This window comes from Lithobates pipiens, unplaced genomic scaffold, assembly GCF_037356315.1.
Source record: "Lithobates pipiens isolate NorthernLeopardFrog02 unplaced genomic scaffold, aLitPip1_a1.2 Scaffold_30, whole genome shotgun sequence".
Lineage (NCBI taxonomy): Eukaryota > Metazoa > Chordata > Amphibia > Anura > Ranidae > Lithobates > Lithobates pipiens.
In genome coordinates, this window is record NW_027507791.1 from 41,645,466 (window position 1) to 41,668,981 (window position 23,516).

The window sequence follows — 23,516 nt, forward strand, 5'->3', positions numbered from 1 at the left end:
TATGTTCTATAGCCATGTATGATGCTTACCTACTGTATTGACCCTTCATCTGGCCTGACCTAAGTGCAGATTATAGACTTCACCTTTTTTCCACTCTCGACATAACGTCTGTGTTCCTCTCTGGCACTTCCACTTGGGACCAGGTCCAATGGTCTGTATCAAAAACCAACACAGAAGATGTGAGGTCACCTGAGTACCAGTAGCCACTAAAAGTAAAGAGCCGCAAAGCCAACAACATACCTAACCCTTAGTCCAGCCCTCACGGTTTATAATCAGCAGTTGTCCTGCTTTCCAAAACAAGTTCCTTTTTTCGATCTATGTAACAGTATAGGATTCCTTCTCAGCTCACCACAAACTCTCCCAATGATCTGGAAGAAGATGCTTCATCTGTTTTTGGGCTTCCTTTTCCTTGGTCTCCAAAAATGTGAGTTGCTTTTTGTATTTTGGTTTTCTTTTATAAAATGTAGCATTGTACCTGAATAAAATGATTGATACATTAGCACAATAATATTCCTAGAAAATACATTGTTGCCCTATTCCTACACAGTGATTAAGTCGTTGGAGAAAAAATTATTCTTAGAAAAAAAATACACAAATTGTCAATTTTAATTGTGGCTGATAACTGTGGAAGAAATTGCTTCTTCTAACTTTTATTTATTCAGACGTAGGCACTTTTGAATTTTGAATTTTGGACAATAGATATGAAGAATGGGTTGAATTTGAAGGCGATAAATTCCATAAACATTTAGTACTTTTCATTGTGTTATTTCTTTTTTTTTTTTTTTTTTTGTAACATTTTTCTGTACAAATTCTAATGAAAATATATATTTTTTTTGTGATGCAAAGTGTATTGCACTGACATCTAATTCTAGTTCAGTCAGGTAGTCAGTATACAAAAAATTATTAATTAATTACCGTATATACTTGCGTATAGGTCGACCCGAACATAAGCTGATGGTACCTTTTACCACAAAAAAAAACTGGGAAAATGTATTGACTCGAGTATAAACCTAGGGTGGGAAAATGCTACTGAGTAAACAATGTCCATTTGCAGCCTCACTGCGCCCGTTTGCAGCCTCACTGCGCCCGTTTGCAGCCTCCTTGCGCCCGTTTGCAGCCTCCTTGCGCCCGTTTGCAGCCTCACTGCACCCCTTTGCAGCCTCACTGCGCCCCTTTGCAGCCTCACTGCGCCCCTTTGCAGCCTCACTGCGCCCCTTTGCAGCCTCCTTGCGCCCGTTTTGCAGCCTCCTTGTGCTCATTTCAGACCCAAACTCCACATAAGGATCAATCCCAAGAAATAGTCTTAAAAACATTGCATGGCACCGTATAGGCAACTCAAAGGCATAGGGCAGCATGGTGGCTTGGTGGTCTACTGCTCTGTAACAGTAGGATAAGGGGGCTCAAATACCGATCATGGCACTACCTGTATGAATTTTTCTTGGTCTAGGACACACTTAACCACTTGATCACCCTCTAGTGGTTAACCCCTTCCCTGCCAGTGTCATTTACACAGTAAATCAGTGCATTTTTATAGCAACGATCGCTCTACAATGGTCCCAAAATAGTGTCAAAAGTGTCCGATGTGTCCGCCATAATGTCGCAGTCATGATAAAAATCGCAGATTAATGCCATTACTAATATAAAAAAAATTATAATAAATTAGAACTATATCCTATTTTGTAGACGCTATATAACTTTTGCGCAAACCAATCAATATACCTTATTGCAATTTTTTTTTTTTTTTTTTTTACCAAAAATATGTAGAAGAATACATATCGGCCTAAAATAGTTTTTTAAATATATTTTTGGGGGATATTTGTTATATTGCTTTTTCAAAATTGTCGCTCTTTTTTTTGTTTATAGCGCAAAAAAAAACTAAAAACCGCAGAGGTGATCAAATACCACCAAAAGAGAGCTTTATTTGTGGGGGGGGGGAAGGACGTCAATTTGGTTTGGGTGCCACGTTGCACGACCGTGCAATTGTCAGTTAAATTGACAGTGCCGAATCGCAAAAAGTGCTCTGGTCAGGAAGGGGGTAAAATCTTCCAGGGCTGAAGCAGTTAACAGTTTGCTTTGCGTCAGCAGTTTGAGTCAGCAAGGGGCGGGTCTGACCTCTGTAGAGAGATGGCTGCTTCCACACAGAGCGGGAGGGTATCTCTCTGCAGCATGCTGACAGGACACAGGCCTTTCTACAAATGTTGTGATTACTTTAACACCTTCCCGCCCAGCATGAAAGGAGAATGACGGCATGAGGCAGCGGTTTTATCGCTCTGACTGGATGCCATATGATGTAATTCGCATCGTGGCATGCATCGCATCGATCGGTGATGAGCTGGTGTCCCTTGGACACAGAGCATCACCGATCAGGGTGAAGAGCCGATGACGTGGGCTCTTTACCATGTGATCAACTGTGTCCAATAACAGCCATTCACATGTAAACAAATACCAGTCATTGGCATTTCCTTCTGCAGTGCTGTCAGTGTCAGAGGAATGGAAAGCCAATAACCAGCTTTCCAGATACAGGGGACATTTACACTGATAATTAGGACACTGATCATCAGTGTTCTGATGATCAGTGCAGCCTCCTCAGTGCAGTATATAAGTGTCCATTAGTGCAGCATAGCTTTGCCCATCAGTGCAGCATATCAGTGCCCATCAGTTCCGACTCATCAGTGCAGCATATCAGTGCCCATCAGTTCTGCCTCATCAGTGCAGCATATCAGCGCCCATCAGTGCAGCATATCAGTGCCCATCAGTTCCGCCTCATCAGTGCAGAATATCAGTGCCCATCAGTTCTGCCTCATCAGTGCAGAATATCAGTGCCCATCGGTGCAGCCTCATCAGTGCAGCATATCAGTGCCCATCAGTGCAGCATATCAGTGCCCATGAGTGCAGCCTCATCAGTGCAGCATATTAGTGCCCATCAGTGCAGCCTCATCAGAGCAGCATATCAGTGCAGCCTCATCAGTGCCACATATCAGTGCCGCATATCAATCAGTACCCATCAGTGCAGCCTCATCAGTGCAGTATGTCAGTGCAGCCTCATCAGTGCATGCCCATCAGTGTGACAAATCAGTGCCCATCAGAGCAGCCTCATCAGCGCATGCTCATCAGTGAAGCCTATCAGTGCCCATCAGGGCAGCACCATCAGTGCAGCATATCAGTGACCATCAGTGCAGCATATCAGTGCAGTCTCATCAGTGTAGTATATCAGTACCTGTCAGTGTAGCCTCATCAGTGCAGCCTCATCAGTGCAGCTTATCAATCAGTACGACAAATCAGTGCCCATCAGTGTAGCCTAATCAGTGCGACAAATCAGTGCATGCCCATCAGTGCAGCCTCATCAGTGCCGCATATCAGTGCAGCTTATCAATCAGTGCAGCCTCATCAGTGCATGCCCATCAGTGTAGCCTAATCAGTGCGACAAATCAGTGCCCATCAGTGCAGCCTCATCGGTGCTTATCAGTGCAGCCTCATCAGTGCATGCCCATCAGTGCAGCCCCATCAGAGCAGCATATCAGTGCCTGTCAGTGCAGCCTCGTGAGTGCCCATCAGTGCACCCCATCAGTGCCCATCAGTGCCCATCAGTGCCCATCAGTGCAGCCTCATCAGCGCACATCAGTGAAGAAGAACTTATTTTCAAAAATATATAACAAAAACAAAGAGGATTTTTGTTTGTTTTTCATTTGTTTAGCAAAAATTTAAAACACACTAGTGATTAAATATCACCAAAAGAAAGCTCTATGTGTCTAAAAAAAAACACAAAAAAATTCATATGGGTAATAAAAGTGCTGCATGACCACACAATTGTCATTTAAATTACGACAGAGCTAAAAGCTGAACATTTCCCTGGGTAGGAAGGGGGTGAAAGTGTCCAGTTATTGAAGTGGTAAAAAAAAAAAAAAACTGTTTTGTTTTGATGCGTCATAAATTTATTTTGCTGATTTAAACTAAAAGTTAATTTGAGTGTTAATGTTGGTAAACAAAATGCTACATTTATTTCCCAAGTCATGAGAGAGAATGGCATTGGGTCTTCAGCAAGCCGTGGAAGAGGCCAGTGACTTGTTCATAAACAGTCAGTTGCTGAGTCGGCTGATGTCCAGGAGACGCTCAGGCGCTGTGGATGTGGAAAGCTGCCAATGCAACAAAACGCATTTCCCCCATCAACACTTTTCTTATCCTTGTGAAACGGAATTGGTTCTCCCATAATAACTAATATTGACTCTGTAGATTGCTTCAAAAAAAAGATTTCTCAATTTTTTTTTCTGAATACATAAAATAGAACCAGATAATTTATATTTATAAGAAATAACGCTGTGGACCGGCCTTTCCCAACATTTTCAACAAAGAGGAACCCTTGAAATAAGTTTCCGATCTCGGGGAAACCATTGCTAAAAATGACGATATCTGCATCTCATAATACATTGGTGTGATGGTCAACGGGAAGAACGCTCCTTAAACTTGTTGTTATTGGGAAGAATTACCCCCTTAGCCCTTGTACACACGGTCGGACATTCTGACAACAAAATCCGTCAGATTTTGTCTGACGGATTTTGTCCTAAACTTGTGTTGCGCACACACACGGTCGGACAAAGTTGTCAGAAAATCCGATCGTACGTAACGTGATGACATTATTTCGTTACGACTGGGACTATGTTCAGGATTAGTAGCCAATAGCTTTGGTCTAGTAATTTGATCTGAGCATGCGTGGCACTTTGTCCGATCGGAATTCTCTAGAAATGATCGGCCAAAGTCCGATCGGATCATGTTGTCGGAAAATTTTATAGCCCAGCTCTAAAACTTTGTCGGTTGGATATTGTGACCGAAACTGTCCGATGTAGCCCACACATGGTTGGATTATCCGACAACGCAGTCCGGTCGGAATGTCCGACCGCGTACAAGGGCTTAGAGAGCCTAAAAAAGATCAATGTTGTGAGTGAGAACTTGTCCGAGAGGCAGAAATTGCTCATTGCTCAAGGAACCCCCAGCAACCTCTGGAGGAACCCTGGTTGAGCAACCCTGGTGTAGATGGTTGATCTGGAGCGTATTATGCTCCCCGTACACATGATCGGATTTTCCAATTGGACAAAGTGGTTGAGCAACCCTGGTGTAGATGGTTGATCTAGAGAGTATTATGCCCCCCATAGACATGATCAGATTTTCCGATTGGACAAAGTGCCATTTTCCATGGCACTTTGTCCAATCGGAATTCTCTAGAAACGATCGGATCATGTTGTCGGAAAATTTTGTAGCCCAGCTCTAAAACTTTGTCGGTCAGATATTCCGACCGAAACTGTCCGTTGTAGCCCACACACTGTCGTATTATCCGACAACACGGTCCGGTCGGACATTTTCCGTCGGAATGTTCAACCTTGTGTACAAGGGCTTAGAGATAGCTTAAAAAAGATCAATGGTGTGAGTGAGAACTTGTCCGAGAGGCAGAAATTGCTCATTGCTCAAGGAACCCCTAGCAACCTCTGGAGGAACCCTGGTTGAGCAACCCTAGTGTAGATGGTTGATCTGGAGAGTATTATGCCCCCCGTACACATGATCGGATCTTCCGATTGGACGAAGTGGTTGAGCAACGCTGGTGTAGATGGTTGATCTGGAGAGTATTATGCCCCCCGTACACATGATCGGATTTTCCGATTGGACAAAGTGCCATTTTCCGTGGCATTTTGTCCAATCGGAATTCTCTACAAATGATCAGACAAAGTCAGATCGGACCATGTTGTCGGAAAATTTTATAGCGCAGCTCTAAAACTTTGTCGGTCGGATATTCCGACCGAAACTGTCCGATGTAGCCCACACATGGTCGGATTATCCGACAACGCGGTCCGGTCGGACATTTTATGTCGGAATGTCCAACCTTGTGTACAAGGGCTTAGAGATAGCTTAAAAAAGATCAATGGTGTGAGTGAGAACTTGTCCGAGAGGCAGAAATTGCTCATTGCTCAAGGAACCCCTAGCAACCTCTGGAGGAACCCTGGTTGATCTGGAGAGTATTATGCCTCCCGTACACATGATCGGATTTTCCGATTGGACAAAGTGCCATTTTCCATGGCACTTTGTCCAATCGGAATTCTCTAGAAACTATCGGATCATGTTGTCGGAAAATTTTATAGCCCAGCTCTAAAACGTTGTCGGTCGGATATTCCGACCGAAACTGTCCGTTGTAGCCCACACACTGTCGTATTATCTGGCAATGTCATGTTATGTTAATATCACTCTAAGTGATACCATGCTGTGGGTTGTTGTCTGTAGTACTCAGGTATGTGCCCAGAGATCTTGCCATAGTAATTGAACAACTATCTAAGACTTTATCTGTTTTAACCCTTATCAGGTATATTATGTGACGGTCTTTGTGGGGAAAGGAGGACTGTGAATGGTACTGAGGGCCAAGATGTCATACTGAGAGTGGAACACAATGGAATAATGGGCGAGATTACGTGGCTATCAGCTGGGCGCCATTTTGCCACCACTGGAATGGGCGGCTTTATTAAGGTCCGGGATAAACGCTACAGAGGGAAAGTGTACGCCATGGCAGATGGGTCACTGAACATATCAGGGCTGGCCAGAGAAGACCAGGGGACTTACACAGCAAGTACACTAAGAAATGCAACAACCAAGACCCAACTATGTGCTCAGTACTACGACCTTCAAGTGTACAGTAAGTTACATTACAGCTTAAGTTACTAAAGTCTTGGGGCTTTACATAGTGTCCAGGTTATAGTTTTCCCATGCCATGGACAATTGTCCCATCCTACCTTGGGTCCATTACCGCTCCTTCAGTGTTACCATTGGTCTGTTGGTTCCTTACCAAGTCATTGGAGTTTGGTGGATGGTCTTCTCTAAGCAGAGCCATGGTTGTGCTATTTACAAAAAAAATCCAGATAAAAAATGTAAAAAGGCAAAGAAATATGGAAAAGGGGGTTGAAATTTGCTCCACTCTTCCATAAAGGGCAGATTTGTGCAGTGTACGACTGATTGTTGTCCTATGGACAGACTCTCCCACCTCAGCTGTAGTTCTCTGCAGTTCATCCAGAGTGATCATGGGCCTCTTGGCTGCATCTCTGATCAGTCTTCTCCTTGTCTGAGCTGAAAGTTTAGAGGGACGGCCAGGTCTTGGTAGATTTGCAGTGGTCTGATACTCCTTCCATTTCAAAATGATGGCTTGCACAGTGCTCCTTGGGATTTTTAAAGCTTGGGAAATCTTTTTGTATCCAAATCCGGCTTTAAACTTCTCCACAACAGTATTACGGACCTGCCTGGTGTGTTTCTTGGTCTTCATGATGCTCTCTGCGCTTTCAACAGAACCCTGAGACTATCACAGAGCAGGTGCATTTATACAGAGACTTGATTACACACAGGTGGATTCTATTTATCACCATCAGTCATTTAGGACAACATTGGATCATTCAGAGATCCTCGCTGAACTTCTGGAGTGAGTTTGCTGCACTGAAAGTAAAGGGGCCGAATAATTTTGCACGCACCACTTTTCAGTTTTTTATTTGCTAAAAAAGTTTAAAATATCCACACTGGCGGACTGACAACTCATGGGGCCCCCGGGCAATAGGAGATTATGGGGCCCCTAGGCAATCAGAGATTATGGGGCCACATAGTATACAATCACACACACAGACATGTTTTTATTGGCTGAAAAGGTGGGGCAGCTATAATCTCGGGATTTACATACTGTTCCTGGTTTTACTGAGGCTGGCAACCCTGATGGGGCCCCCTAGTGGCATGGGACCCTCGGGCAGTGCCCGAGTAGCCCAATGGTCTGTCCGGCCCTGAATATCCAATGGATTTCGTTCCACTTCACAATTGTGTCCCACTTGTTGGTGATTCTTCACAAAAAATAAAAATTTTATATCTTTATGTTTGAAGCCTGAAATGTGGCAAAAGGTTGACAAGTTCAAGGGGGCCGAATACTTGTAAGGCACCGTGTGTGTGTGTGTGTGTGTGTGTGTGTGTGTGTATATGTATGTATGTATATATATATATATATATATATATATATATATAAATATATATAAATATATATATATATATATAAATATATATATATAAATATATAAATATATATATATATATATATATATATATATAAATATATATATATAAATATATATATATATATATATATATATATATATATATATATATATATATATATATATATTAATATAAATATATATTTATATTAATATAAATATATATTAATAAATATATATATATATTAATAAATATATATATATATTAATAAATATATATATATATATATATATATATATGGATTTTTTTTTTCCCCAGAGAATAGGTACAAGAACTCCCTGCCTTTGCAGTCACCCCTTGACTCCACCCCCTGCCCACCTTCGAGCACCATTCCTTGATTCCATCCTTTGCCCACCTCCCAGTACCATCCATTTAGAGAATACAGAATCAAGTTTCATTTTGCGGTGCTAAATATTTTGTATGGAATATGTTAATTATAACAAGAAAGTCTGTAAAATTTGATCTAGCAACAATGGACACCCCAGGAACAATAGATCTACCATAGCAACAATGGACTCCCAACAGCCAGCATCAATAGACCCTCCAGCAGACAACAACATTAGACCCCCTCCCTCAACAGTAGATGCCTCCCAGCAACAAATGAGCCCCCCCCCCCCCCCCCCCCCCACAACATGAGATCCCCCACCAGCAACAATTTATCCCCCAGTAGCCAGCATCAAAAGAACCCCTCCCTCAGCATTACATCCCTCCCAGCAATGACTGACCCCCAGCAACAATAGATCTCCGATGAGCAACAGATGAACTCCCCAGCAACAATAGACCCTCTTCCTCTGCAAAAAATAAATCCCCTCCAGCAACAATAGATTTGACAGCAGCCAGCATTAATAGACCCCCAGCACACACCCCAACACCTTGCCATGAAATACATTCAGCTCTGGAGGTGCCGGAACTGTGTTCCTCCAAAATATAAAAAATTATAATATATAAATATATATATATATATATATATATATATATATATATATATATATATATGTATTATACATATTTCACACATTTGTTTAATTAAATGCAATTTGGAAATAGTGTGAATGATGTATGCATTTCTAAATACTGTAGATCCCATGACGTGCCTACTAATGCTTTGCAATTATAAAAGGCAAAAAAAAAAAAGACCACTAGTTGGCAGCTCAAGCTCCATTATTCTGATGCATTCCACTCTACAACTGGTTAGAAGTCAGTGTCCTTATTTGAAACAAATGTAGCTGGGGCCCTCTAGTGACCATTTTAAAGAATTGCTTCCTTTCTTTCTTATTTTTTTTTTTAAAGAAGTTAACCAGCAAGCCCCCCTCAATGAAAATTAAGGATAGGGACTGCATGGAGAAAACTTGTGACCTGTAAAAATACAAACATAGCCTACCTTAAAAAGTTAGATTCAGCCAGAAACTCGACATTCACTTTTCATGCACAATGATTGGGGAGTAATTGGTCACCCTCTCAACATCTGATACTGCAGGTTGACTTGCTTAAATTAGTTACAGGCCTGGAGTTCTGACCAGTGTGTGTAGTAGGTAGTGCAGTGTACAGAGGTCAGTAGTAGGTAGGGCAGTGTACAGAGGTCAGTAGTAGGTAGGGCAGTGTACAGAGGTCAGTAGTAGGTAGTGCAGTGTACAGAGGTCAGTAGTATGTAGGGCAGTGTACAGAGGTCAGTAGTAGGTAGTGCAGTGTACAGAGGTCAGTCGTAGGTAGAGCAGTGTACAGAGGTCAGTCGTAGGTAGAGCAGTGTACAGAGGTCAGTCGTAGGTAGAGCAGTGTACAGAGGTCAGTCGTAGGTAGGGCAGTGTACAGAGGTCAGTCGTAGGTAGGGCAGTGTACAGAGGTCAGTCATAGGTAGGGCAGTGTACAGAGGTCAGTAGTATGTAGGGCTGTGTACAGAGGTCAGTAGTATGTAGGGCAGTGTACAGAGGTCAGTAGTATGTAGGGCAGTGTACGGAGGTCAGTAGGATGTAGGGCAGTGTACGGAGGTCAGTAGTATGTAGGGCAGTGTACAGAGGTCAGTAGTATGTAGGGCAGTGTACGGAGGTCAGTAGGATGTAGGGCTGTGTACGGAGGTCAGTAGTATGTAGGGCTGTGTACAGAGGTCAGTAGGATGTAGGGCAGTGTACAGAGGTCAGTAGGATGTAGGGCAGTGTACAGAGGTCAGTAGGATGTAGGGCAGTGTACGGAGGTCAGTAGGATGTAGGGCAGTGTACAGAGGTCAGTAGGATGTAGGGCAGTGTACAGAGGTCAGTAGGATGTAGGGCAGTGTACGGAGGTCAGTAGTATGAAGGGCAGTGTACGGAGGTCAGTAGGATGTAGGGCAGTGTACAGAGGTCAGTAGAACCCTTCAGATTCCACCCATAATAAGGTCTTTAATTATAGAGTAAATATATTGCAGAGAATGATACAATGTGCTGAAAAATGTTTTTTTTTTTTTTTCTCCACCGTAACAGGTTGCAATGGCTCAGACACAGAAAGGATTGTGTCCCCACAATTATCTTCTACAGGTGAGAGGATACAAGCTGAAGAGATCAATTAAAAATCAATTATGGAATTGCTATTCTATCCAGCAAACACTGCATCTGCACTAAAGGCAGAATATTCACTCAATCTACCCTAAAGTCAGCCAATCGTGTTTAACCACCTCGATACTGGGCACTTACACCCCCTTCCTGCCCAAGCCAAATTTTCAGCTTTCAGCGCTGTCGCTGTTTAAAACCCTCCCCCCCCTCCGGCGCCACAATTGGCACCTTTCAGGGGGGAGGGGGGTGCAGATACCTGTATAGTACAGGTATTTGCACCCACTTCCGGCATAGATATCCGCAGAATCTGTGGATATTTACGCCACTTCCTGCGGGTCCCCCGCTGTGAAACACACGGATCCCAGAGACAGCGGGTCCATCCTTATTGTGCAGCGCGACTCGCGTATGCGCAGTAGGAAACTGGGAAGTGAAGCTGCAAGGCTCCACTTCCTGTTTCCCATACCCAAGATGGCGGCGGCAGCACTCGAGAGACGATCGAGAGATCGGCTTTGGGTGCCGACATCGCGGGTGCGCTGGGCGGGTAAGTGTCCTTATTTTAAAAGTCAGCAGCTGCAGTATTTGGAGCTGCTGACTTTAAAAAAAAAAAAAAAACGGCGGAACTCCCGCTTTAAATGACAATTGCGCGGTCATGCTACACTATACCCAAACAATTTTTATCATTTTATTCTCACAAATAGAGCTTTCTTTTGGTGGTATTTGATCACCTCTGCAGTTTTTATTTTTTGCTAAACAAATTTTTCATTTGTTTAGCATTCCTAAAATTTTGAAAACAATTACATTTATTTTGTTTCTGTTATACAATTTTGTAAATAACTACGTTTTCTCCTTCACTGACAGGCACTGATAAGGTGGCACTGACCATGGGCACTGACCGGCGGCACTGACCATGGGCACTAGTAGGCGGCACTGACCATGGGCACTAGTAGGCGGCACTGACCATGGGCACTAGTAGGCGGCACTGACCATGGGCACTAGTAGGCGGCACTGACGGGCACTAGTAGGCGGCACTGATGAGCATTGATTGGCGGCACTGATGGGCGGCACTGGTGGGTACTGATAGGTATTGATAGGTTACACTAATGGGCACAGAAAGGCTGCACTGATGGGTACTTATGGGTGGCACTGATAAGCAGAACCGCTGGGCACTGATGGGAACTGATACATGGCACTGATGGGCACTGATATGCAGCACTGATAGATGGAATTGATAGGCATCACTGATGGCACTGCCAGGTATTGGAGATGGGCACTGATTGGCATTTCCCTGGTGGTCTAGGGTGGCATACCTGGTGGTCCAGGGTTGTGCCAATCCCTGGTGGTCCTGGCGGCATACTGGTGGTCCTGGGTGGGCATCTGAGGGAGGGACTGCGCTGATAAGCAATCAACACAGACCCATCCTGTCAGGAGAACAGGCGATCAGCTCTCCTATACCATCTGTCAGATGTGAGTGAGGAAAAGCCGATCAATGGCTCCTCCTGTTGACATCGTGATCGGCCGTGATTGGACACGGCTGATCACGTGGTAAAGAGCCTCCGTCAGAGCACCTCTGCCAGTGTTAAATGGAGAGAGGGCAGGGAGAGTGAGAGAGAGGGTGCGGAGGGGGAGAGAGGGTGCGGGGGGAGAGAGAGGGTGCGGGGACTGAGAGAGAGCAGGAGAGAGGGGGACAGGGAAAGAGAGAGAGAAGGGAGTAAGAGATAACAGGGACAGAGAGGGGGGCTGAGAGAGAGGGGGGCTGAGAAAAAGAGCAGGGAGAAAGGGGGGGGGTGGAGAGAGAGAGTGCAGGGAGAGAGAGTGCAGGGAAAGGGGGGCTGAGAGAGAGGGGGCGGAGAAAAAGGGCAGAGAGCGAGCACAAGGAGAGATGGGGGCTGAGAGAGAGCATGGAAAGTGAGAGAGCAAGGAGAGAGGGGGGGGCTGAAAGAGGGAGAGTACATGGAGAGAGAGGGGGGCTGAGAGAGAGAGCCGGGAGAGAGAAGGGGCTGAGAGAGAAAGCCGAGAGAGAGGGTGGCTGAGAGAGAAAGCCGAGAGAGAGGGGGGCTGAGAGAGAAAGCCGAGAGAGAGAGGGGGGCTGAGAGAGAAAGCTGAGAGAGAGAGAGAGAGGGGGGCTGAGAGAGAGAGCCGGGAGAGAGAGGGGGTCAGGGAGAAAGTGAAAAGGAGATGAGGGAGAGAGAGGGGAGGGGGTCAAGGGGGGAGAGAGGGGGTCAAGGGGAGAGAGGGGGCAGGGTCTAGTCAGTGCTCTCGCATGAATGGTCCCTGGGGGCTCTCAGTCAGCAGCTTCTCTCAATGTGGCTGTCGGGGATAACTGTCATGCTGCTCAGGCATGCTGGAGGTAACAGAGCAGTGTGAGGATCCCCTCCTTGCAGGCCAGCCGCACCTCCCAAATATCCTGTCACTGCACACTGAGCCCAGGGACGGAGTGGATCAGCGGCCATCAAAGAAGGGGGAGGAGAGGAGCAGGTGGATTGAATCACAGGTTTTACAGGGGGGGCAAACATTAGTTTCTGTGCCCATCAAGCTCACCAACTGACACTCCTCCTTCCAGCATGCTATGCCACTGGCAGGGAGTCAGGAGCCAGTGCGGCGGGTGGCACCAAAGGGAGTTGGGACTACTGTAGGGGAAGGAAAAGAGGAAAGTGGAGGTGCCAACTTGGGACCAGCCCCTGGGACGCCGGGCCCCTCAGGACACGCAGGCCCCTTACACTTGTATGAGCTGTACCCCCCTGATGCGTAGGAGCCCACCCACCTTACAGTACTAGTAACTTACTGTACTCACTTAAAAGTAACATAAAAGGCTGCAGCTTAAGTAAGACAAACCATCTCAGCTGGACTTGCTAAGATGGCCGCCGAACTGGAAACAGCAGCGTGATGTCAGTACCTAGGCTCCCCCAAACGAGTTTCGTGCACACGCACGTCTTCAGGGGTACGCCTCCAGAACATATGGTTTATCAACATAGGGGGATGCCAGATAGATTTATAAAACTCTGGGGCAAATGGTTTGGAACTCCAGGCTTTATTTCATCACAATTAGTTACTGTAAGTTGTTAGGGTGTAGAACATAAATGGAGAGATAGAGATAATTTTTTATCTTTTCTTACCTCTTCGAGGTAGATGATAGATGATTGTTTATAAATAAATATTTATTTATATATATATATATATTTTTTTTTTTTTTTAATTAATAAATATTTATTTATAAAAATTTATTAATTTATATATATATATATATATATATTATAATTAATTACACATATATATATATATATATATATATATATATATATATACATATATATATATTATAATTAATTATATATATATATATATATATATATATATATATATATATATATATATATATATTATAATTAATTATATATATATATATATATATATATATATATTATAATTAATTATATATATATATATATATATATATATATATATATATATATATATATATATATATATATATATATATATTTTATAATATATATAATTATAATATATATATATATATATATATATATATTTTATAATATATATATATATATAATTATAATATATATATATATATATATATATATATATATATATGTGTGTAATTAATTATAATATATATATATATATATATATATATTTATATATTAATTAATAAATGTTTATAAATAAATATTTATTAATTTAAAAAAAAAAAATATATATATATATATATATATATATATATATATATATATAGTTCACTATATGTTAATCAAATGTCTAACTCTGACTGGATACAAGAGTTTTGTTTAATAAATTGTATGTATGTGTTGTTCTAAAAAGGAAAAATTAAACATTTAATAAAGATTATTTAGAGAAAAAAAAGCAATTCCAGAGACCACCAGAAAGAAATGTAACCATGAGTTATATTTATTTACTAATTCCCTCTCGTGTTTCTGTAGAATTGTTACATTGTATCTTTTGTTAAAAAAAAGCATATGTATTTATCATGATCTTCAGCGCCATCTAGTGGCCATGTAGCCATATTTTTCTCTTTCCCATAATAAAAGGACTTTTATTTAGAAGAGAAACTGCCGAAAGCATGTGTCTCAACCTGGCGGCCCTCCAGCTGTTGCAAAACTACAAATCCCATGACGTATTGCAAGACTGACAGTTACAAGCGTGACTCCCGCAGGTAGAGGCATGATGGGAGTTGTGGAGGGGGGGGGGGGGGTGGGTTAAGATCTACTTGTCTTGTAAATCTGATCGAATGGGGGTCAAATGAATGATATTGGGCTATTTTCCCTCCAGTCAACAGTTCTTTATTGAGGATGTAGCACCCTGGAGTTTAGGCAGACAAATTTACTTGTCAGGAGTAGTTATCCTGGTTGATTGATTGAGATCTATTGATTTCTCCCTAAGTTTGGCCTTGTTGCACTTTTAACTTCTAACACTAGGTGGCTGGATACTTACTACAGGTACTTGGTGGTACTAGATATGAGAAGGGCAGGCCAAGGTCAGGTTATGTGTATATGGGGTTTCTCAGCCAATGGGCAGAGGTTTTCTTGGATCCCTTGGCTTGCTGGGAGAACCTATATATTTGGGTTGAGTCAGGTGATCAGTGTTCTGTGCCACCTGGACGGCTGTCTGGGTGGACGTGTGTCATATTGCCCGGGCTGCTAGGATGGAGATTGGGCCTATCCCGGGCACATCTGGCTGCTAGGCTGTGTGAGGGAAGTGAGAGAGCAGCGTAGGGTTGAAATTGCGGCTTGCAGTCCAACCAGAAGTGCCGGTTCTGCCGGCCGGAGAACCTGTCGTGGTCGGAGATAGAGGGGAAGCTGTCACCAGTAAGGGACCAACCACCTTATTACCAGGGACCCCAGTGAGTAACTGAAGCAAGTACCGGAGCAGAATTCTCACCAACCGGGGACGGTGAAGAAACGGGAAACTTCAGTGGGTATCAAGCCAGGGATCCAACCAGGGGAGGTGATGCTTGCAGAGCAGCCTTGTGTGTAAAGCCAGGGACTGAGCAGGCCAACGTGGATGAAACTTGAGAAGTATCTCGAGTGCCAAGCAAGGGACCCAGAAGAGATGTGGGGGTGATGCTTTTGGAAGATACTATCGTGAAGATTGAAGGAGCTCAAGGGATTCAGTGACAGTAAATCAGTGCTTCTAGGTAGAGACCAGGAGTCCAGTGGGCTGAAGAACTACAAGGAGAGATTGTAGTGGAAGTGAAGGAACTGTTAAAACTTCAAGTTAGGAACTGTTAAAGACTGTTGCCATAGGAGATAACATTCCTGCACGTGCAGACGTGGCGTGTTTCTTGATGCCTTCCACTGCATGGTTGTCCTCCTGTTGAAGTCTCGGAGTCTGCCAACTGAACTTGCAATTACCTAAGGGTGTCCTGGCCCTAACCGTCTTTCCCCCAGAAAAGAGAAATAAATTGTCTTTTGCATTTGCATTCAAAAAGTGTCTGGCGCCCAATGACTTTCACCATCTTTGCACGCACTATGCCTTACAAACTACTACATACAGAAGGCTGTCAGCTATCTCTGGCCCTGGAGGGTCTCATTAGACTGAAGGAGGCCTGGAACCTTGCTACGAGTGATTTAGGAAAATTGTGATTTTGTACAGTAATTCAAGAAGCACCGTTGAGTTATTTTTCGCACTTTTTAGGCATTGTATTGTTCACCAATAAATCTAAAAACATAAAATAACCAAACATACCAGGTAATGCAACGCAATATATTTTATTTTCATTTTAGCATTTGATTTGGTCAGTGGGAATCGCTTCCTATAAAAGTCAAACTTAAAAGGCATCATAGAAAAAGACGACACTTTGCACGCGATGCGGTTTTCTGAGATAAAAATAAAGTTGCAGCCACCAACAGGAAACATTTTTAACAAAAAAATCACACTCTGCTTTCTGACAATGAAAGAAAAAAAAAATTGAAACTGCAACTTTGTAAAATAAAGGTCCTTAAATGCAGGGTAGATCTAAACACATGGAGGGCAAAAGGGGCTAGCTACAGTGGGTGATAGCATGAAAACATGTCATTTGAATCTTTATCTTCCTCCAGGACTTTTCTCGTGCTGCATCAGTTCTGCACATCTCCCTTCTACATACCATCATTCACTCACTACCAGAGCTGGCCTGGGACAAAAATGTGGGGCTGGACTTCACCATGACCGGCCGACTTTAATTTTGAGTGTTCCTAACAGCTTCCCCCTTACATCAGAGGGTCCCCATCAGCAGCCCCCTTCACATCAGTGTGTCGCCATCAGCAGTCCCCTTCACATCATCAGTGTGCCCCCATTAGAGTTTCTCCATCAGCAGCCCCCTTATATCAGAGTGTCCCCATCAGCAGCCCCCTTATATCAGAGTGTCCCCATCAGCAGCCCCCTTCACATCAGAGTGTCCCCATCAGCAGCCCCCTTCACATCAGTGTGTCCCCAACAGCAGTCCCCTTCAAGTCCGAGTGTCCCCATCAGCAGCCCCCTTCACATCAGTGTATCCCCATTAGCAGCCCCCTTCACATCAATGTGTCCCCATCAGCAGCCCCCCTTACATCTGTGTGTCCCCATCAGCAGCCCCCCTTACATCTGTGTGTCCCCATCAGCAGCCCCCCTTACATCAGTGTGTCCCTATCAGCAGCCCCCCTTACATCAGTGTGTCGCCATCAGAGTGTCCCTATCAGTAGCCTCCTTCACATCAGTGTTTCCCCATCAGCAGCCCCCTTCACATCATCAGTGTGTCCCCATCAGAGTGTCCCAATCAGAGTGTCCCCATCAGAGTGTCCCAATCAGAGTGTCCCCATCAGCAGCCCCCTTCACATCAGTGTGTCCCCATTAGAGTTTCTACATCAGCAGCCCCCTTCACATCAGTGTGTCTCCATCAGCAGCCCTCTTCACATCAGAGTGTCCCCATCAGCACCCCCCTTATATCAGTGTGTCCCCAACAGCGTCCCCCTTACATCAGAGTGTCCCCATCAGCAGCCCCCTTCACATCAGAGTGTCCCCATCAGAGTGTCCCCATCAGCAGCCCCCTTCACATCGGTGTGTCCCCATCCGAGTGTCCCCGTCAGCAGCCCTCTTCACATCCGAGTGTCCCCATCAGCAGCCCCCTTCACATCCGAGTGTCCCCATCAGCAGCCCCCTTCACATCCGAGTGTCCCCATCAGCAGCCCCCTTCACATCAGTGTATCCCCATCAGCAGCCCCCTTCACATCAGTGTGTCCCCATCAGCAGCCCCCCTTACATCAGTGTGTCCCCATCAGCAGCCCCCCTTACATCAGTGTGTCCCCATCAGCAGCCCCCCTTACATCAGTGTGTCCCTATCAGCAGCCCCCCTTACATCAGTGTGTCCCCATCAGAGTGTCCCTATCAGTAGCCCCCTTCACATCAGTGTGTCCCCATCAACAGCCCTCTTCACATCAGTGTGTCCCTATCAGTGTGTCCCCATCAGAGTGTCCCTATCAGCAGCCTCCTTCACATCAGCGTGTCCCCATCAGCAGCCCTCTTCACATCAGTGTGTCCCCATCAGCAGCCCTCTTCACATCAGGGTGTCCCCATCAGCAGCCCTCTTCACATCAGTGTGTCCCCATCAGAGTGCCCCTATCAGCAGCCCCCTTCACATCAGTGTGTCCCCATCAGCAGCCCCCTTCACATCAGTGTGTCCCCATCAGCAGCCCCCTTCACATCAGTGTGTCCCCATCAGCAGCCCCCTTCACATCAGTGTGTCCCCATCAGCAGCCCCCTTCACATCAGTGTGTCCCCATCAGCAGCCCCCTCCACATCAGAATGTCCCCATCAGCAGCCCCTTTCACATCAACTCACTGTCAGAGTGGCTTCAGGACTGCACCTGACCGGCCCACTGAGCCATCGACCCACCAGGAAACTCCCGGTAGTCCCGATAATCAGTACTTGTCTGCTCACTACCCTTCCAAACCTAACAATACACCCTTCAGACCTTCTCCAGAAAGATATAAACCTTATCTACAGCACAACATCTCATTCCCACCAAGCAGGATCGGTAGCTTTTTGGCATCCAATGGTGTAGGGGTTAATTCAGCATTAGCGGTTTGGTTTAGTAGTTAGGGTATGGTTCAAAATTAGATTGTGGGGGTTATTGTATTTTAACATTAATAATATAATAATATTATGGTATATAAAGTTAACATTTAGAATAAGAGTTAGTTTAAGGAACTAGGGTCAGGTTAAGAGTTATGGTTAAGTACTATGGTTAAGTGTTGGGTGAGGGTTGTGTGTTAGGGTTATACTGGGAGTTGTAGTCAATGAAGGGGAAAGATTAAAGTGTAGTTAGGGTTCAATTTTAAACTTTTAAAATCAAGGTTATGTATTACAGTGAGGGCCAGGCTTGGATTAAGGTTTAAGGTCAAATGCTAGTATTAAGAATACGTGTTCAGGGTTAAGAAAAAGGGTTTGGGTTAAGTGTTGGGTGAGGGTTAATTCTTAAAATGATTACTAAAAGTTATGGTCAGAGCAGTTTGCAAAATGTATGGTTAAGTGTTGGGTTACTGTAATGGTTTAGTGTAAGGGTTTAGTATTAGATTAACATGATATAGTCAAGGTTAAGTGTTTTGATGAGGGTAGGGGCAGGTTAAGCTTTAAGGTCAGATGCTAGTGTTAGGAATAAATGTTAGGGTTAAGTATTAGGGTTAAGTGTTATACTGAGAGTCGTGGTAAAGGAAGGGGAAAAGTTAAAGTGTATGTAAATTTCAACAAGGTTAGGGTTAAGTTTGGGGCTAGGATAATGATTAAGTGTTAGGGTTCAATTTTAAACCTTCAAAATCAAGGTTAAGTGTTACAGTGAGGGCTAGGGTCAGGTTAAGGTTTAAGGTCAAGTGCTTAGTATTATGTGTTAGGGTTAAGGTTTGGGTTAAGTGTCTGGTGAGGGTTAAGTCTTAAAGTTATTACTAAAAGTTATGGTCAGAGCAGTTTGCAAGCTCTAGGGTTAGGGATAAGTGTTGGGTTAGGGTAATGGTTAAGTGTAAGGATTAAGTGTTATATTTACATTTTATAGTCAAAGTTAAATGTTAGGATGATGGTAGGGGCAGGTTAAGGTCAAGTACTGGTGTTTAGATGTTTGGGTTAAGTATTAAGGTTAGGGTTAAGCGCTGAGTGATGGTTAAGTGTTAGCCCTTGTACACACGGTCATTCCGACAACCAAATCCGTCAGATTTTGTCTGACGGATTTTGTCCGAAACTGTTGCATACACACGGTCGGACAAAGTTGTCGAAAAATTCATTCAGAGCGTGATGACGTTATTTCGTTACGACGAGACTACGTTCACGCTAGTAGCCAATAGCTTTGGTATAGGAATTTGATCTGAGCATGCGTAGCACTTTGTCCGATCGGAATTCTCTACACACGATCGGACAAGGTCCGATCGAATTATGTTGTCGGAAAGTTTTATAGCCAAGCTGGAAAACTTGGTCCGTCGGATATTCCGAAGTAAACAGTCCGATGTAGACCACACACGGTCAGATTATCCGACAACACGGTCCGATCGGACATTTTCCGTCGGAATGTCCGACCGTGTGTACAAGGGCTTTGAGGTATACTGAGAGTTGTGGTCAGAGAAGGGGAAAGGATACAATGTATATGAATTCTAACAAGGTTAGCTTTTGGGCTAAATCAAGTGCTAGTGTTAGGAATAAGTGTAAGGGTTAAGTGTAGGGTTAGGTGCTGGATTACAAAGCTGGTTCTGTTTAAGGGTTGAGTGTTATGTTTACAAGTCAAGATTACGTGTTTGGATCAGGGTAGGAGTAGGTTAAGGATACGTACTGGTGTTAAGAATAGATGTTAGGGTTAAGCATTAAGGTTAGGGTTAAGTAATAAGGTTAGGGTTAAGTTTTGAGTTAGGGTTAAGTGTTATACTAAGAGTTGTGGTCAGAGAAGGGGAAAGGATAAAGTGTATGTGAATGCTATAAGTGTAAGGAATACGTGTTAGGGTTAAGTATCAAGGTTAGGGTTGAGTGTTAGGTTTTCAACTAAGAACCATGGTCAGATTAGGGGGTAGGGTTACCATTTGTGTAAACTCTAATATACAATTCCCTAATTTGTTCAGTTTTGATCCAGCAATCAATACCATTGTCACCATGTATGTGTATATACTGTAAATGTTACATATGTTTGTATTGATATACCTCCATGTATCTGCTATGAACAATATCGCATAGGATTTTATTTCCCTATCATTCAATGACATTTTGAGGGACGATATATTCCTGCACACACTTGACTTCCTGCCGGTTGACCCATTGGTGGACATAGCGGTCAGCCTTTTCTCAGCCTGATATGGCTGAACATAGAAACCCAACTGAACAGTCACATTTAGAAGGTCATTTGAAAGACGGATTAACCTCTGCAGTCTTATCTGTCATTGCAGGAAGAAATACAGAAGGAGATTACAGCGTCTTGAACTTCATAAGGGTCGTGGTGGCCGCCTGCGTTTTCATGGCCCTCTCTTGGTTCGTGGCTCACTACGGGAAATGCGGGAAAGGTTTGTGTGATGGCGCGGCCACCCGACTTCCAACAAGGAATCTGGATTTTAATGTAACTGATGGGGCTCATCCCACCACCGTTTATGTCTTGGCCCAATAAGATAGAAACCCATACGCTGAAACTTCTATCGCAACATCTGGAAGCAAAAAAAAAAACAAAAAAAGATTTGCTCAACACAAAGATTTTTCCACGACAAAGTGCACAACAGGGAGGAACACACAGAAAAAAACAGCAGCCTACGCCCACAAAAGAGGATCTATTTTTTTGTTTTTTTAGGGCGTTTCCGGTGAAGTCATTTTCTTATTTTTTTTTGCTTTTTTTGTGCAAAGTTTACTATTTTGTGTAATTTGCTGTAACACGGTTTTATTGTAGAATCTCTGTATTCAGCTGCAATCACACAGCCTTCCTGATCACAACTCCAAAGAGTGTAGATACGGCACTCCTAGGAGAAGTGCAGAGTCCCTTGGTCCTTTCATCTATATTTGAAGGCCATCAACAGGGTAGAGGTACGGATGAGGCAACTGTATGGATGGGAGCTGGTGGTGGCAGCCGGTGGTTTATTTTTTGGGGGGGGGCGGCAAACAACAACAGGTCACCTGCAATCCCAACCCCCCCCCCCCCCCTCGGTCGGTTGGTTGGGTCACTAGTTGTAGAGACGCAGTTTTTCTGCTCACCTTTTTTCAATGTGTCCTCACTGCCTCCTCCAATTCCTGCACCGCCTGTGGGGAGTCCAGGGGCAGATTTCCCATGGCTTCTTTTTTGAGACCCCATTCATATGTCTCCTCCTGGTAGCCCTTGTCAAGACCATTCTCGCAGTGGCTCAGCTTGCCCGTGACCTCTCAGATCTCCCATAGCTCCTTTTTTGAGGCCCCATACCTCGGTCCCCTCCTGGTAACCCTTGTCCAGGCCATTCTCATAGCGCCTCAGCTTGCCGGTGACCTCTCAGATCTCCCATAGCCCCTTCTTTGAGACCCCATTCATCGGTCCCCTCCTGGTAGCCCTTGTCAAGACTGTTCTCGCAGCAGTTCAGCTTGCCCGTGACCTCTCAGATCTCCCATAGCTCCTTCTTTGAGACCCCATTCCTCGGTCCCCTCCTGGTAACCCTTGTCCAGGCCGTTCTCGCAGCGGCTTAGCTTGCCGGTGACCTCCCGGATGGCCTCTTGGTCGGTAAGGATCTGCTTCTTCTCTGTTGCAGAACGGTGTGCCGGAGCTGCTTGGCGTGCGTTCTGCAGGGCGAGGAGCTCTTCTCCGGCAGCTTGGTGGGAATCTCTCTGCACATCATCAGAGGGACACGCCATGGCTATGGTGGTGCAGGTGAGTCTGCTGAATCCGGTGGAAGACTGGCTCTTGGATCCGGGTAGCTTCGGGAAGGCGTATGTTCGATTTCGCCGTGCATCTCCTCCATCCTCCTCCTAGGCATCCAAAAGGATTGCCTGTCATTTCAGCCAATTGTGTGACGCGCCTCAGGACCCGCTTTCTGATTGGCCTGGAAAAGAATCAGTGTGACAATAGCGAATATTCATTCGCTATTGTCACACAAGTGGCACACAAGAGCCAACACTTTTTTGAAGCCTGTTAGAGCCTCTGGCTCTAATCATGTGCTTTAAAAAAAAAACATTGGAGTCCATGCATCCGATGCCCCTCATGTAGGTTAGGGGGCCGGACACATGGATAGGGGGGGTGGCACCTGTGCACCCCTAATGAAGGGGCCACCACTGGATAGATGGATGGCTGAACAGGATAAGGGACCGAAGCTGGAACCTCTGCAGCTTCGTCAGAAGATCTGGTTAGGATGACCTCAATGTGGAGGAAAAAGAAACATCGGGGCGCCAAAGTCAGCATCAAATAAAAACACTTTATTAAAGTAAGCAGCACACTTACATTGAAGTTAGCATGAAACAGCATGGATAGGGAACACCTGAGACCAAGCAGCTGTGATCAGTGTGAGGCTGTAGGCATCACTGAGCAAATAGACACTGAGGATTACAGGGAGCCACCCAGCTCAAAGTATGGATATTAGCGGCAGCGTTCTAGGCTGCACACAAGGATGACAGCTGTCAAAATACCTGGTGGATGTCGGGATAGGGGTGGGCATGACGCGTTTCCAGGGACTTTACCCTCTTTTTCAAATGCATGGCTATACATTTAAAAAGGGGACAAAGTCCCTGGAAATGTGCCATGCACACCCCCTCTCCCGACATCCTACAGGCATTTTGACAGCTGTCATCCTTGAGCGTGGCTGAGAATACTAATATACAAGCTCAGTGATGCCTACAGCCTCACATTGATCACAGCTGCTTGGTCCCAGGTGTTCCCTATCCATGCTGTTTCATGCTAACTTCAATGTAAGTGTGCTGCTTATTTTAATAAAGTGTTTTTCATTTGACACTGACCTCGGCACCCTGCTGTTC

General features: G+C 44.5%; 1 protein-coding gene across 1 annotated transcript; it reads left to right on the forward strand.

The window, feature by feature from the left end:
- The first annotated feature begins 300 nt into the window (after positions 1–300).
- LOC143942703 (uncharacterized) lies at positions 301–22,942 on the forward strand. Its single transcript, XM_077464083.1, has 4 exons — positions 301–424; positions 6,344–6,670; positions 10,512–10,565; positions 20,990–22,942. The coding sequence occupies exons 1-4, from the start codon at positions 364–366 to the stop codon at positions 21,202–21,204; spliced, it is 657 nt and encodes a 218-aa protein (XP_077320209.1). The 5' UTR covers positions 301–363; the 3' UTR covers positions 21,205–22,942.
- The last annotated feature ends 574 nt before the right edge of the window (positions 22,943–23,516 follow it).